This window comes from Schistocerca nitens, chromosome 8, assembly GCF_023898315.1.
Source record: "Schistocerca nitens isolate TAMUIC-IGC-003100 chromosome 8, iqSchNite1.1, whole genome shotgun sequence".
NCBI lineage: Eukaryota > Metazoa > Arthropoda > Insecta > Orthoptera > Acrididae > Schistocerca > Schistocerca nitens.
The window spans coordinates 34506099-34521073 of NC_064621.1; the positions used below are offsets into that span (position 1 = coordinate 34506099).

Here is a 14975-nt window from a genome sequence, read left to right on the forward strand (position 1 = left end):
TTTGCTACCCATGTTTTTGGTTTTGGCTTATGGACAAAGCAGTATTTGGGGTGGGCAACATATAAAGAACACACGTTATATAATTGCAGCATCTGCGAAAAATCTGAGGTTGCTATTAACATTGACTGCAAGGTAATTAATATTTGACACCTGAAGTTACTTGTAAATGTCAATGACTCTTCATCCTTGATTATATGTTCCATCCTCCCTACTGAGGAATTCTCACAATCCAGCATAAATTTCATTTGATACTCCATGTGAACATACCTTCCTTGATAAGTGTTGATGTGGGACTGAGTCAGATTCTTTTTGGAAGTCAAGCAGTGTGGCATCTATCTGACTGCCTCAATTCATGGCTTTCAGCATGTCATGTAAGGGAAGGGCGAGATTTTGGAATCCATATCCACCATGTGAGTATATATTTCTCTATTCACAGCAATACATCTATTAATCTGATTGATGTTAATAGCTTATTGAAAGGAATCTTCCATTTTTTTCTAAAAAAAAAAAAAATCATTGCCATACTGAAGTAGAACCACACAGCATCCACCTTCGCGGAACTCAATTTGTAAGTTTGCAGAGTCTTTTACTGTATCAAGCATGTTTTTTATTTTTATTTTTTTGCACAAATAAAATGTAACATAATCTTTTGTACCTAAAATATCTTGGTGTTTATTTTTTACCAAATATTATTCATACATTTTGTTTCTTCGTAGGAAATGTCTTGTCACCAGACATGTCAGAATAATTCAGGCTCTCTTTGCTACATCTGCAAAGAGTACACACTGTAAAGGCAGAGAAAGAAATCTTTGTACATCATAAAGAAGAACAAACCACAATAACACTGTGTTCTGGTGTAGTGAAAAGTGTTTTGCTACATTATTTGTGGAAAATACTTGTTATAGTTATGTATGCATCACAACATCTCAGCATGATGCGGAGAATGGAAGTGCTTGCCACACGAAAACATGACAAGCTACTTGTAGTAATTAACACAAAAGTGATCCAGAAAATTCATGCACACCAAATGTAAAGAATAAATAAAAATGAAAACCCACTGATGATGGCACAGTGGTGCTGAAACATGTTTGGGTACTAAGAAAAACGGTGTTTCGTATAACTGGCGGACCTCACATCCAAAACATTTTAGCTGCAAATGCTGCCAATACAAGGAGCTGCAAATCAAAAAGATGGATATATCATAAAGAAGGCTTACAAGCATTTATTTATAATGGAACATGGAGACCAGGACAAGGACTGGGCACCACATATGTGTTGAGCGAGTTGTGATGTAAAACTAATAAGTTGGTGGAAGGGTAAAAATTCCACACTTTCTGCAGCACCCATGTCTTCGAGGGAGCAAAAAGATCAAGTAGCAGACTATTACTTTTGTCTCACAAAAGTTGTAGGCTTTACAAGCAGAAAGTCGAAGACACATAGTTTACCCAAATTTGCTTTCTGCAATCAGACCAGTGCCACACTCTGACAGTGATCCAGTGCCTTCAAGACCACATTTTGGACACAGTGAAGAAGAAAGTGTTAGTCATGATTTGCCTCCTCTCCTGAAAGAAGTGATCCAACATATCAGGCAACAAGTTATCGAGATCTGTGCATCTTAATTCAGGCATATCTGAATGATCTAGTCTGAGAGTTGGGCCTAAGCAAACAAAAGGCAGATGTGCCAGGACCTAGGTTAAAAGAATGTAATCTTCTAAGACAAGATACAATTGTAACTTCTTATAGTAATAGAGAATGCACTTTTCTTTCTTTCTTTCTTTTTTTTTTTTTTTCAAATATTCCGTAATGATGTATGTGACATAATCAGAACTCTGGACTTTAAATACAATGCACAGGACTGGAGACCCTGTGCAGATGCCCCCAAAACTAGTTTAAAAGCTGTTCTACTCCACAATGGGAAGGTAATTCCTTTCATTCCAAATGCATATGCTAATATGGCTAAAGAGTCATATGAAATTTTGGAATATGTACTCACATGTTTGAAATACATTGAACATAAGTGGAAAATACATCATGACCTCAAAATAATAGCCATGATATTAGGTATGCAGCAAAGCTACACCAAATATGGCTGTTTCATATGTGAGTGGGATAGTTCAGACATGGATTCCCATTATATGAAAAAAAACATGGACTTTACAAAAATGGAAACTGCGAGAAAAAAATTTTTGTAGAAGAAACTGGTAGGTAGTGAAGATGTACTTCTTTCTCTGCTCCATATCAAACTAGGCTTAACGAAACAATTTGTTAAGGGAATGGATAAAAGTGGAAGAGGATTTGCGTACCTCTCACATAAATTTCCTTGTCTTACACCAGCAAAGATAAAGGAAGATGCGTGTGTTTTGGCCCCAACATTAGACAGATTCAGTAAGACCCAAATTTTGAAGAAATTCTGATGACAGAAGAAAAACAAGCATGGAATTGTTTTAAGCATGTCACAAACAATGTTCTGTAAAAATGAAGAGCCCATAACTACAAAGAATTGGTAAATGTGATTCTTGTTGCATACCAAAAATTGGGATGCAACATATCCCTCAAAGTACCAGAACTTCAAGTGCTGATAGAAAGCACCAAAGTTGAAATTGTTATAGGTACGGAAAACCAGAGATAAATTCTGCCAAAATGTTTATAAAGGCACAGACGGTGTTTGAAAAGGATAGATTGCGTGCAACCAGTGGTGGCATGTTTGTCACTGTTAGTAGTACTTTATCCTGTAGTGAAATAGAAATGGATAGTTCCTGTGAATTATGATGGGTGGAGGTTATACTCAACAACCTAGCTAGGTTAATAATTGGCTCCTTTTACTGACCTCCCGACTCAGCAGCATTATTGGCAGAACAACTGAGAGAAAATCTGGAATACATTTCACATAAATTTCCTCAGCATGTTATAGTCTTAAGTGGAGATTTCAATTTACCAGATACAGACTGGGACACTCAGATGTTTAGGATGGGTGGTAGGGATAGAGCATCGAGTGACGTTATACTGAGTGCACTATCCGAAAATTACCTTGAGTGATTAAACAGAGAACCGATTCATGGAGATAACATATTGGACCTACTGATAACAAACAGACCCGAACTTTTCGACTCTGTAAGTGCAGAATAGGGAATCAGTGATCATAAGGCCATTGCAGCATTCCTGAATATGGAAAAAATAGGAATACAAAAAAAAGGGAGGAAGGTTTATCTGTTCAGCCAGAGTAATAGGAGGCAGATTTCAGACAACCTAACAGATCAAAAAAAAAAAAAAAAATTTCTGTTCCGACACTGACAATGTTGAGTGTTTATGCAAAAACTTCAAGGCAATCGTAAAATGCATTTTAGACAGGTACGTGCCGAGTAAAACTGTGAGGGACAGGAAAAACCCACCGTGGTTCAACAACAAAGTTAGGAAAACTACTGCGAAAGCAAAGACAGCTTCACTGCAAATTTAAATGCAGCCAAAACCTCTCAGACAAACAGAAGCTAAATGATGTCAAAGTTAGCTTAAGGAGGGCTATGCGTGAAGCGTTCAGTGAATTCGAAAGTAAAATTCTATGTACCGACTTGGCAGAAAATCCTGGGAAGTTCTGGTCTTACGTTAAATCAGTAAGCGGGTCGAAACAGCATATCCAGACACTCTGAGTTGATAATGGCATTGAAGCAGAGGATGACACGCGTAAAGCTGAAATACTAAACACCTTTTTCCAAAGCTGTTTCACAGCGGAAGACCGCACTGCAGTTCCTTCTCTAAATCCTCGCATGAACGAAAAAATGGCTGATATCGAAATAAGTGTCCAAGGAATAGAAAATCAACTGGAATCACTCAACAGAGGAAAGTCCACTGGACCTGATGGCATACCAATTCGATTCTGCACAGAGTATGTGAAAGAACTTGCCCCCCTTCCAACAGCCATGTACTGCAAGTCTCTAGAGGAACGAAACATTCCAAATGATTGGAAAAGAGCACAGGTAGTTCCAGTTTTCAAGAAGGGTCGTCAAGCAGATGCGCAAAACTATAGGCCTATTCTCTGTCATCGATCTGTTGTAGAATTTTAGAACATGTTTTTTGCTCGCGTATCATGTCATTTCTGTAAACCCAGGATCTACTCTGTAGGAATCAACATGGATTCCAGAAACAGCGATCGTGTAAGACCCAACTCGCTTTATTTGTTCACGAGACCTAGAAAATATTATATACAGGCTCCCAGGTAGATGCCATTTTCCTTGACTTTCGGAAGGTGTTCGATACAGTTCCACACTGTCGCCTGATAAACAAAGTAAGAGCCTATGGAATATCAGACCAGCTATGTGGTCGGATTGAAGAGTTTTTAGCAAACAGAACACAGAATGTTGTTCTAAATGGAGAGACTTCTAGACGTTAAAGTAACCTCTCGCATGCCACAGGGGAGTGTTATGGGACCATTGCTTTTCACAATATATATAAATGACCTAGTAGATAGTATCGGAAGTTCCATGCGGCTTTTCGCGGATGATGCTGTAGTATACGGAGAAGTTGCAGCATTAGAAAATTGCAGCGAAATGCATGAAGATCTGCAGCAGATAGGCACTTGGTGCAGGGAGTGGCAACTGGCCCTTAACATAGACAAATCTAATGTATTGCAAATACATAGAAAGAAGGATCCTTTATTGTATGATTATATGATAGCAGAACAACACTGGTAGCAGTTACTTCTGTAAAATATCTGGGAGTATGCGTACGGAATGATTTGAAGTGGAATGATCACATAAAATTAATTGTTGGTAAGGCGGGTGCCAGGTTGATATTCATTGGGAGAGTCCTTAGAAAATGTAGTCCATCAACAAAGGAGGTGGCTTACAAAACACTTGATCGACCTATACTTGAGTATTGCTCATCAGTGTGGGATCCGTAGCAGGTCAGGTTGACAGAGGAGATAGAGAAGATCCAAAAAAAAGAGCGGTGCGTTTCATCACAGAGTTATTTGGTTATGGAGATGTTTAGCAAACTCAAGTGGCAGACTCTGCAAGAGAGGCACTCTGCATCGCGGTGTAGCTTGCTGTCCAGGTTTCAAGAGGGTGTGTTTCTGGATTAGGTTTGGAATATATTGCTTCCCCCTACTTATACCTCCCGAGGAGATCACAAATGTAAAATTAGAGAGATTTGAGCATGCACAGAGGCTATCCAGCAGTCGTTCTTCCAGCGAACCATACAAGACTGGAACAGGAAAAGGCTGTAATGACAGTGGGATGTAAGGTGCCCTCTGCCACACACCGTTGGGTGGCTTGTGGAGTATAAATGTAGAGTTAGATGTGGATGTAAGTGCATTTGAAGAAATCCTGGTGACAGAAGAAAAACAAGCAGGGATATGTTTTAAGCATGTCACAAATAATGTTCTGTAAAAATGAAGAGCACATAACTACAAAGAATTTGTAAATGAGATGCTTGTTGCATACCAAAAATTGGGATGCAACATATCCCTCAAAGTGCATTTCATGTATTCTCATTTGGATCAGTTCTCATAAAGATGCAATGACATGTCTGATGAACATTGAGAAACATTCCATAAGGACATCAGGATGTAAGTATGAAGCAAAACTGATACATACCATGATGGCTGATTGCTATTGGAATACAATTCAAGATTGCAAGGACATTCATCATAAAAGGAATGAATAAAAGTATAAATGATGTAATGTATAAAGTATAGTGGTGGGAAATATATATTTTTAGATTATGCTTTTAATTTTTTAAGCTCTATGTATAACAGTCTTCCTCAGGGAACACTGCCTTAACGTAGCACTGTCTGTGCTGGCGAGGAGGTTTGTGTGCTCTGTATCCGGAGGACTATGCTGGCGGTAGCTTAGCTACCAGTAGGGTCACCCAAGCTGGACAGGCCAAAGGGGAGGAGCCAGACATGTGTACCACAATGGCCTATCACTCCCCCTTTCCTATCCCAAAACTGTCCTAGCAACTGTACCCCAGAAGGGCGGCTACAGACAGCGTCTGACTCACAGCGAATGGCTGATTTTAGGATGGGCAACCTACTACCTATGTGGAAAGTAACGGGAAACTACCACCTTACATTCCCAAGCAGTACATGGTATGTCTCTCTATGTGAAAGATTCCGGACTTAAAACTTCCCCTCATTCGGACCTCCGGGAGGGGAACACACTGAGAGTAGACATATTTGAAAGGAAGAAAGGGACAATGGAGGAAGGAAAGATAAGGACTGGAACATGGAATGCGAGGACACTACTGTACGCAGGAAAACTAGAGAATGCAAAACAGCATATGAAAAGGAACAGATCAGATGCCCTTGGTTTGTGTGAAATGAGATGGGGAGGGAATGGGGAGATAGAAAGTGGATATTATATGCTCTTTTACTCAGGGTAAATCAAGAGTGGTGAAAACGGAGTAGGAATAATGATAGGGCAAAAGCTGAAAAATAAGGTACTGAAGGTACACTATATTGATGGAAGACTGATGAGAAGTTAAAATGATTTGGTGTTAATACAGGTATATATGCCAACCAGTCAGCACAGAGATGAGGAAGTGGAAGAATATTATGAGAAAATACAAGAACTCATTGAAAAAGAAAATAGAAATGCCTGCATCATCATCATGGGGGCTGGAATGCAGTGGTGGGTGAAGGAAGAGATGAAGATTCAGTAGGAAAATTTGTATTAGGAATAAGAAATAAGAGAGGTGAATGACTAATTAGTTTCTGTAAAGAAAATTTATGAGCAGTGGGTAACACATTACTTGAACACCACAGAAGAAGACATTACACGTAGATATCAAATTTGAATAGGGAAAGATATCAGTTGGACAACATCGTGATACAAAAAAGGTTTAGGAACTGTTTGAAGAATGCCAAAGCTTATCCAGGAGTGGATACAAATTCAGACCACAACCTAGTAGTGTAGGGAAATACAAGTGAAGTTGAAAAAAGTCTGGAGAAGTAAAGCAAAAGAAAGACTAAACACAGAAAGACTCAAAGAAGTAGGAAAGGCATCAGATTTGATAAACAGATTTATGGAAAAATGGAAAAAGAGATAGTGTTGATGAAACTATTAATGACAAATGGATAAAGTGAGGGAAGGGCTCATGGACTCTGCCAAAGAAGTACTAGGAATTAGAGTATCCCAAAGTACCAGGAAAGAATGGATACCAGAAAACATGTTGAAAAAGATGGAAGAGCAGAGGAACTGGAAAAATGGGGAAACTGAAGAAGACAAAAAGAGGTACAGGAAACTGAGTAATAAATTAAGAAGAGAAACTGTAGAAGCAAGGGAAAAATGGATGAAACAGAAATGCAACGAAATAGAGAAAATGGAGAAAGAGGGAAAGTATGAAATGATGTATAGACTGGCTAGTGAGATGGCTGTTGAACGTAAAAGAGGAATAACATGGAAATAGAAAGAGCGGATGGTACTTTATCAGAAGAACCACATGAGGCTTTGAACAGATGGCAAGAATATATTGAATGTCTGTAAAAGGGGGATGAAATACAAAGCAAAATTAAGATTAAAGAGGAGCAATATGTGCCAGGAGATGGAAACGGATTCATCAACTTGGAAGCAGAAGTAGAAAAGGCACTGATGGAGATGAAGAATAGGAAGTTATGTAGAACTGATGATTTGCCAGCAGAACTGTTGAGGAGCATGGGAAACAAGGCAAGAAAAGAAATTGTCTACCTCTGGAATGAGATATATGACAAAGGGGAATGGCCTGAGGACTTATTTGCAACAGTTATGATACCAATAGAGAGAAAGAGAAACACTAAAAAATCTGAAGAGTATAGGACCATCAGTTTAATTTCTCATGCAGCTAAAGTGTTGCTGAGAGTTTTGAATAGAAGGCTATATGGCAAGCTGGATACAGGGATTGCAGAGGAGCAGCAGTTCGGATTTAGAAGAGGAAAAGGAACAAGAGATGCTATTGGCCTGTTAAGAACTATAAGGGAAAGACATACGGAAAAAAAGTAGAGAAATCTTTGCAGTTTTTAAAGCTTTAGCAAAGGCTTTTGACAGAGTTCAGCGGACCAAGCTGATGGATATGTCGAAGAGGAAAGGAGCATATTGGAAAGAGAGACAACTGATACAGAATCTATATTTACATAAGAAAGTAAGGATAAGGATTGGGAATAAAATGTCAGAAGGGAGTAGCACTGGATGAGGTGTTAGACAAGGATGTTGCCTTTCCCCACTGTTGTTTAATGCATACCTTGAAGAGATTATCGCGAAAGGCTTTGATGAGAAAAGAGGAATATATATTGGTGTAAAAACATTAGAATGTGTAAGATTTGCTGATGACATGGTGTTAGTGGAAGAAAGTGAGCGGACAGTGAATAATATGCTGAAAGATCTGAATGAAGCTATTGTGGAATATGGGATGCAAATAATCACAGCAAAAACAAAGAGTATGGTCATCAGTACAAGATACACACTGTCCAATATTAAAATAGGACAAGCTACCATTAGCCAAGTAAGTGCATTTAAATATCTTCAAAGCACAATAACTGAGGACTTGAGATGTCACCAGGAGGTGAAAACTCAAATTGCCATAGTGAAGAAGGGATTCAACAGAAAGAGGAGACTGTTATGTGGCAAATTAGATAAAGGTCTACGGAAAAGGCTTGGCAAATGTTTTATCTGGAGTGTGGCACTATATGGGGCAGAAACATGGATGCTGAGATGAGAGGATGAAAAAAGGTTAAAAGCATTTGAGATGTGGGTGTGGGGGAGAATGGAGAGGATATGCTGGATGGAAAGAGTGAGTAATGAAAGAGTATTTGATTGGTTGGTGTGAGAGAAGATGTCTGCTGAAGGTTATAAGAGAAAGGAAAAAGAACAGGTTGGGACATTCATTGAGAAGGGAGTGCTTGCTAGCAGATGCTTTGGAAGGACTGGTTTGTGGGAGAAGACTGAAAGGAAGAAGGAGATACAAGATGATAGATGACATAAAGAGAAGAGGAAATTACACAGACCTGAAGAGGATGGCAGCCTGGAGAACTACCATGTGAAAACCTGCCTTTTGGCAGAACACTAATGATGATGTATGACAGTGGATGTACTGAGTAGTTCTTTTATTGGTTGAAATATATCTTCAGCAAAGTTTAGAAACACTAGTGTTTAATGCTTTTTTTATGCAGTAAACAAAAGGTAAAGAAGCTAAAATAGTAATTACTCAAAACTGTGCCTGATAGAAAAAAAATCTAAAAACGGATTTGAATTCAGCCAGCACTGATTTGCATAATAATCACAACTCATATCCCCAGAAAAAAAATTTTAATACTGTAATCTATGATAGGTCTCTCAGACAAAAAATTGTGCCCAGTTATTGGAAGAAAGCACAGGTAACATGTGTCTACAAGAACAATAATACAAGTGATCCACAAAATTACCATCCAGTATCCTCGACATCAACTTATTGTAGAATCTTAGAACACAACCACGTATCTCAAAAAGAATGACCTCCTCCATGCCAACCAGCTTGGATTCCAAAAACATAAATCATGTGAAACCCAACTCACATTTTTCTCAATGACACACTGGCAGTTTTGGATCAAAGCATTCACGTAGATGCAGTGTTCCTTGAGTTCTGAAAAGCATTTGACTCAGAACCACACCTACACTTATTATCAAAAGTATGGTCATATGATGTATCAAGTGACATTTGTGATTGGACTGAGGACTTTTTGATAGGGAGGACACAGCATGTTATCTTGGATGGAGGGTCACTGTCAGATGTAAAAGTAAGTTTGGGCACATCCCGGAGAAGTGTGTTGGGACCTTTGTTGTTCATGTTGTATGTTAATGGCCTTGTGGACAGTATAAATTAATAACAGTAACGTAAGGCTTTTTGCAGATGATGCAATACTGCATAATTATTCAGTCAGATCTTAATATTTTAAAATGGTGCACAGATTGGCAACTTGCTTTAAATGTTTAGAAATTTAAAATAGTGCACTTCACCAAATGGAAAAAAAAAGTGTGCTGTGACTACAGTATCAAAGAGTCACAGTTGGAATCGGCTAACTCATATAAATGCCTGGGGGTAACATTTTGCAGGGATATGAAACAGGACGATCACACAGGCTCAGTTGTGGGTAAAGCAGGTGGTAGAATTCAGTTTATTGGTGAAATCCTGGGAAAGTGTAATCAGTCTACAAAGGTGATTGCTTACAAATCACTCATGCGACCCATTCCAGTATGTTGCTCAAGTGTATGGAACCTGTACCAAACAGGACTAACCTGGGATATTGAACATATAAAGAGAAGGGCAGCATGAATGGTCACAGGTTTGTTTGACACATGGGAGAGAGTCACAGAGATACTGAATAAACTGAACTGGCAGACTCTTGAAGATAGACATAAACTATGCCATGCTTGTTTTTCTTTTGTCTTCAGGGTTTCTTTAAAATTTGGATCTTACTGAATTTGTCTAATCTGGGGGCCAAGGCACACACCATTTTTGCAGGTGTAAGATGAGGACATTTATTTGAGAGGTAGAGGTACACAAATCGTCCTCCACGTTTATCCATTACCTTAACAAATTGCTTCTTTAAGCCTAGTTTGATGTGAAGCAGAGGAAGAAGCACATCTTCACTAGGGATTTCAGTTTTGTGTCATCTATTATATCCCCTGAACTTATTAACTTGCTGGAGTGAAGGAACATTACATAGTCACCAAGAGTGTACCCAGAACTGGTAAGGTTTACAACTGAAAATGTTTCATTGGAATTCTGGAATTATTTTTGTTGTGAAGATAATGCATATGCCCTGAGGTTTCATGGAATTACATGGCAGGTTTTTCAGGACATTTCTGCTAGCATTGGCTAATGGGAAAAGCTTTTGATGTCTGACACAAGACAAACCTGAATACTGTCACGCAGCTGGTGCAGAGAAAGTTCGGCAGCATAAAACACATCTCCTCCTATATCTTCAGATTCATCAAAGTCAATATGAGCTTCAACATGTGCCAAGTTACGAAGCAGCTCCTTGCGCCATTCACCATACAATTTTGCCAGCGCTCCCTCAGCTTGCCTGATTGCCTGTCGCCTTTGTGCTTCAGTTTCTGCATGTATCAAATCAGCTAGGCCTTCTACTTCTGTCAGATCAAGCTTACCAGCATGAAAAGCACGTTTTGTGAATTCACCTGCAATTTGGAATAATGTAATAACAATTATAATAGTGATAGCAATATCATAGTTTTCAGACTTAGCAAATGGGGTGTTTATCTTCGTGTGTGTGTGTGTGTGTGTGTGTGTCAGATATGTTGTAGGAACATGAATTGACTTTCATGTAAACTATTTATTACTCTCAAAGTTAAAAAGTTTAATAATGAAGAACACAAAAAAAACAGTACAATGCTACTTGTATCTTCTCTGTTAACTTAAAAAAGTACTGTACATTACTCAGGTTGTTCTCTGGTGCATCACTTGCTTAGCAGTAGGAACACCTTTACATTCCCCCCCTGAATCCCACATTTGGCTCTCCTGATGATCATCCAACTTGAATGATGAGTAGCCACTTGGCCAGTGTAGCATATATTCATCACATGTCACTGTAGTCATGGACCCTTGTAGTATCACTTACTTTACTTTCATACTTGGTACTGGACAAGATTCTTGATATTCAGTTTTCACATTCATGGACTTTGTCTTTGTTACAGTGTATTTAGTCACTAAGCCTTCATCATGTTCCTTTTTTCATCACCAGTAGAGTTTTCAGTGTCTATTTCTAGTTTGTCCGCTTTACAGACACGTGTGAGGTGAGTTTGCTGGTAGTAACTCCCTCCTCGTTTATCAAAACTTCAGTTTGGTCTACAACTACAGTTTTTAAATTCCTAGTGTATCTAGAAACAACAAAATATCTGTTTCAGTTTTCATGTCATCAATCTTAACAGTAGTCATAAAATATACTTGTGGAAAGAGAAAGTTTCTCCCAAATACTGTCAATATTGCATTCATTGTTTCCTAAACATCCTGACATAACAAACTGACTGTCACAGTCAATTAGCACCTGCTTCTCCCAGAGACTTATTTGGATATTTTTAAATTTACAGTTGTTAATACTTCCCTTAACAGCATTTCCATTCATTATTGCCTTTGACTATTCTTCTCATTTGTGCATTCAGATGAGATTTGGACAAAGTCATTGCAAATGAACTGTCTGTTTCTTTCTCTCGTGGTTTCTGTCACTTGATCTGCGACTGCTGGTGCTACAGCTGAAATACTTTCTGTTTGGATTTTAAGCAGCACTTTCTTAAACTCTTTCACATCTACAGCACCATAAAGCTGAAGTTTTGTGCCTGAATCATATTCTATCCAGTCAATCACAGACAGGAATAGTGAGTCATAATTAATATCTGCACAACAGACATAAGTTTCATCATGGGGAAATATTCTTGCAGAGACTCTTCCCATTTCTTCTTTTGCTAAGACAGCTGTTTGTGGATCTCTGCAGTATCTGGTTTCATGTCAAATCCTTCTTGTACAGCTCTCTTCAGTGTAGCTCATGATGTAAGACTCCTCTCGTACAAAATGAAAGAGTTTTGTCAAACCTCCAATGAATTTTTTTTTACAAAAACAAAGCGTTAGCAGTTGTTTCCAACTCATTAAAAGAACTCACAGACCTGCTTTTGAACTAGAAATCTGCCACTGTCACTAAGTGACATGAGCACCCTCATCATCATGAAATAACAGCGAAAATTTACATTGAGCCTATGAAAGTAATGAGAACTGTGTTTCTCTTTTATTGTCTGTTTTTTTTCATTGTCTTCTACAGACTCCATTTTTCATCACACCCATTTGGACTGCATACTCTTCTTCAGCATCATACTCTTCACATTCTATATTATCAGTAATTTTTAATGCAAGTTTGTCACTGTTGTATAAATAATTGCAAATATTGGCATTCATTTTATTTTTCATTCCCTCTCTATACAGAATATATTGTAGACAGCTCCCAATTTCATTTATGAAAATTATGCTTCTATAAATGACTTCTTAGTTTCCAGTTTAGCAGCTTTTGATTAAAAGAAGAACCCAGAACATTTCTGTCACCTGGAACTGTTTTGAAAGTTAACTTACACAAAGGCTTAATGGCTTTAACCAGAGCAGAAGTAAAATTTTAATTTACTCTTTCTATTTCACAAAACCTCTAGAGATGTTATCAATCTGCTTCACTCATCACTATGTTGCAAACCTGACAAAACAAATCTGTGACAATGCCTCAAAATTAATGTGTAAGTAAACCAGTTGTTGTGAGTTACCATTTGGCAATCCACATTCAAACTAGTTTCATCTAATATTTTTGTTTCACTGGATATTTCTCCTTTCATGAGAATGCTTAAAATTTCTGCATTAAAATGTGAAATCCTTGTCATTGATCCAAAAACACAAACAATCAGACAACGCTATGTCATCACAGGCAAAATAACACTCAGAAAAGGTTGTTGTAAATATCACAGATTGTCAGCCAAAACAGCATCACCACACATCCAGCTGATTGCAGCAAAGCCCCCAAACTTTCTTGGAAGAAATAAATCTAACTTTTAAGCAAATTGTTTATCACTTTCACAGTTACAAACTCTAATAATGAGCAACACAAAGAAACAAAAGAACAGTACAAGGCAACTTGTTTCTTCTCTGTAAGACATTGTTTTCCCATGAGCATACAAAAACTACTGCACAATTACTCAACTTCTCTTGTGTGTCACTCATCTTGTCGGTAGAAAAACCTTTCAATCATCCATCTCAATCCTACAATGTTTAACACTTTCAGTATTAATTTCAATGTCAACCACACAAATTAGAGTACCCAGCTTAAGCTTTTTATTAATAAATACTCTGCACCTATGCCTATACTCCGCAAGCTGCCTTGGAGTGTGACATGGAGGGTACGTTGCGTACCACTCTCATTTCCCCCTTTCCCTGTTCCACTCGTGAACTGTTCGCGGAAAGAACAATCGCTGGTAAGCCATTTGTATGGGCTTGTATCTCTCTAATTTTATCTTCATGGTGTTTCCACAAGATATTTAGGAAGTAATATATTTGTTAAATGAACCTGCAATGAAACGTGCACCTCTTCTTTGTGTCTTCTCAGTTTTATCTATCAAACTGGATATGGGTCCCACACTGACAAGCGATAATCAAGTATTGGTCGAATGAGGGTTTGTAAGCTACCTCCTTTTGAGTGGATTGCATTTCCTGAGGATTCTTTCTGCTACCTGCCTGATCAGTGATAAGTTTTATGTGGTCATTCCACTTTAAATCACTTTGTACAAATACTCTTAGATATCTTATAACTGCAACTGCTTCCAGTAATTTTTCTGCAATCATGTAACCAGGCAATAATGGTCTTTCTGCCTATTTGTGTGTAATATTTTACATTTGTTTATGCTGAGAGTCAATTGCCACTCCCTGCACTAAATATCAATCCTCTGCATTTCACTATAATTTTCTTGTGTCATGACTTCCCTGTATACAACAGCATCATTAATGAAAAGCATCATTAAACTTCAAATGCTATCCACTAGCTCATTTATATATAATTTGAAAAGTATTTGTCTTATAACACTCACTTGGGGTACACCCATAGCTCCTTTTACATCTGAAGATTTCTCTCCGCTGAGAATGACATGCTATGTTCCATTTGCTAGAAACTTTTCACTTGTGATATTCCATGCACTCATATTCTGTTGAAATTCCATGCACTCATATTCTGTTCATTAGAAAGGCAGTGCAGAATTCTATCAAATGCCTCCTGGCAGTCATGGAAAGCAGCATCATCTCTGGGGCTTGTGGAGGAATACAAGGTCATTGTTTTTGGAACCCATGTTGATTTTAATTCTCCAGAAATGTCATGTGAGCATAAAATATGTTCTAAATTCTACAACAGACTGATGTCAGTGATATAGACCCTTCTTGAGAGTGGAAGTGCCCTGTGCTTTTCCCTGATCATTAGGAATGCTTTCCTCCTCCAATCA

General features: G+C 38.2%; 1 protein-coding gene across 3 annotated transcripts in view; it reads right to left on the bottom strand.

The window, feature by feature from the left end:
- LOC126198961 (tRNA modification GTPase GTPBP3, mitochondrial) overlaps positions 1-14975 on the bottom strand; it is a 145501-nt gene that overhangs the window by 75382 nt on the left and 55144 nt on the right. For 2 of the 3 annotated variants that reach the window (XM_049935610.1, XM_049935609.1), the window contains exon 4: positions 10861-11141. The exons of the other annotated variant lie outside the window; for it this stretch is intronic. In XM_049935610.1, the coding sequence (XP_049791567.1) occupies positions 10861-11141 (281 nt within the window). The remainder of the gene's footprint in view (positions 1-10860; positions 11142-14975) is intronic. 3 annotated transcript variants of the gene reach the window in all.